Genomic DNA, 2,500 nt, shown 5'->3' on the forward strand with positions numbered 1-2,500 from the left:
ACCAATATCAAGCCGGTGGCCTCGTGACAGCTTGTTGAAGCTACGCCGAAGAATGAAAACCGCACGGGCAGCCGCGCTCGCGGGCAGCGATACTATTGTGTTGCCTCTCCGGTGAGTTTTCCTTGAAATTTTCTGATCGTTCATGAACTCGAATGCTCGTTGTCTTGCGGCAGGAGTGCCACGGCAACGATTGCAGACGAGTCTGCTTACTGTGGGCGTGATGTGTTTCGTCGTCGCCATCATCGCCATCGTCCCTACCTTCGCCCTCACAACGTATTGCCATGTGTTGTTGTATATATAGTTTATGTTTAGGTGCTGTGTGATCTTATGCGGGCACCGCGGGGCAGCCTGCTCTCAACAAATGCAAGAATGTTTCGCGAGATATTTCGCTCCGATGTGCATTCTATACAAGTATTTAGAAATTGTATTGGAGAATTCAAAGACGTCCTAGTATTAGAAAACTAGAACTTCCTCAACAAAACGTCTCTTCTTAGTAATATGGTTATACACACACGCGCGCGAGCGCACGCACGCAGCGCACGCACGCACGCACGCCACGCACGCACGCACGGCACTCACTCACACACCACGCACGCACGCACCGGCACGCGCACACACACTACACACATCGCAACACACACAACACACACACACAACACATATATATATATATATATCCATGATACATTGATACATGTCCTGATAGCATGTACATGATACATATTCCTGATACATGTCTCGCCCTCGTCGTTCGTTACGTCGGGCCCTCTTGTCATGGCACCCCTTATCGCGGTGAACGGATCAACGAATTAACGGCAAGAGCTATCAATATCTCGGTGCATCCCTATGCGCGCCGGCATTCTACTAGTTCATCGAAGGTTGTTCAAGTTCGGCCCAGGTAAGTCTCCACACAAACGCCGTATCGTCACGTATGACACAAACGTACCGCTTCTTTACCAACCCATTTCCATTAGGCCATTGCGCATCCTCGCTGTGTATGTACTGACTCCACGTGCTTACTGATCCACTATGGCTCGTAAAAAACATGATAGGTTCGTGAGGTTGCAGCACCGTGCTCGCTATCGCACTTACAGCAGTAATGACGCTTACAACTTTGATAAAACGAAAGGCAGCTAAAGTTTATAATAATATTCTTCAGGTGTGTATTCGAGATTATCGTTCGCGAGGCACCCCAGGATGAGGTCATTATTCGATCAGGGGAGGAGGATATACTTACTCTGTGTCGTGCAATGATGACGGGACTAGAAGACCAAAGTAAGCTTGTGAATAAATTATGATCGTGTTCGATTGCTATATCAAGTGACATAGCTTATTATAAGGAGAGCATGTGGCGTTCCACCGCCTGCGCAGCGCTTACGTGATGTATTCAGTATTGGTATTCTAGATATAGGTATGTCTCCAATGAAGAATAGTGCCCCGTAAAAATGGAAGTGTCTTGCCTCGTTCACGGGTAAGATGATTCACGATGACTACCAAGCTGGTGATGGCTTTGTCTGTTCTCATGTACTTTTCCTTTTTCACTGGCAGTCTCTGTAAGGATGGAGTGTTAATGATCATCGATGAGGCTGACAAAGATATATTATCGCGGAAACCCTCCTTTCGAGAGATACACGTATGTTGATGAGAACCACAACGCGGCGGAAACTACAATTTACGAAATAGCAAACGCCTCGCCAGAGGACAACGCGCGTTCAGATGCGTATTGGATCACGGTTCGACAGAAGAGGAATATGAATATTCAAACACTGCAAAAGTCTTTCGTTGCAGGTAAACGGGAATGCTATATCACGATATCCCGCGCCATGGGAGCGCCATGCACACGGCCTAATTGAAATTCTGGGGATATTCAGCGGTTCGAGTAAAATCGCCTGCACGCATGCAATTCTACGGGTGTTGGTTATCTTTCTCAGTTGTCCAGCCAGTACGCCAGCACGCACTTAATTAGGAGTTGTTTTAGGAACAACAACAGCTAGGTACTATAAAATGAGATGTGATCGAACGAATGCCGATCGACATTGGCGTGCTATCTGAAGTGGAACATTGACGAGTCGACGATCGCTCTCTAGAGCTAGGCTAGTACATACAAATCTATACACGTTATAATATCGATCAGGATTTAAGTCAATACTACTTATTGCAGTGCCGCCGACCCTGTACTACTTCATGCAGAATGATAAGGAGTTAGAAAGGCAACACGCCCGGCAGTGTTTGTGAAGAGACAGAGCCGGGCTTGCTAACGCTATTCATCGCTGATGGAAACCCGGCCCCTGTGGAGGTGACGTGGTATCGTGCGAGTGCGGGTGCTGAGGTGAGTCGCCTCGAACTAAATACTTTACGTTCTGGTAGAAAACAACGATTCACCTACAGTTAGTAAAACCGTGAGACGGACTGATGAACAGACGGGCGGATCGAGGATAGACGAGTGGATGGATGGATGGATGGATGGATGGATGGATGGATGGACTGGATGGATTGGATG

The 2,500-nt window shown here is 47.5% G+C and overlaps 1 protein-coding gene across 1 annotated transcript in view; it reads left to right on the forward strand.

The window, feature by feature from the left end:
- LOC106816068 overlaps positions 1 to 2,500 on the forward strand; it is an 8,975-nt gene that overhangs the window by 1,413 nt on the left and 5,062 nt on the right. Inside the window, exons 5-8 of the mRNA XM_014820624.1 lie at positions 174 to 273; positions 1,160 to 1,275; positions 1,549 to 1,553; positions 2,207 to 2,329. Of these exons, the coding sequence (XP_014676110.1) occupies positions 174 to 273; positions 1,160 to 1,275; positions 1,549 to 1,553; positions 2,207 to 2,329 (344 nt within the window). The remainder of the gene's footprint in view (positions 1 to 173; positions 274 to 1,159; positions 1,276 to 1,548; positions 1,554 to 2,206; positions 2,330 to 2,500) is intronic.

The sequence above is a fragment of the Priapulus caudatus genome, unplaced genomic scaffold, assembly GCF_000485595.1.
Source record: "Priapulus caudatus unplaced genomic scaffold, Priapulus_caudatus-5.0.1 Scaffold1274, whole genome shotgun sequence".
Lineage (NCBI taxonomy): Eukaryota > Metazoa > Priapulida > Priapulimorpha > Priapulimorphida > Priapulidae > Priapulus > Priapulus caudatus.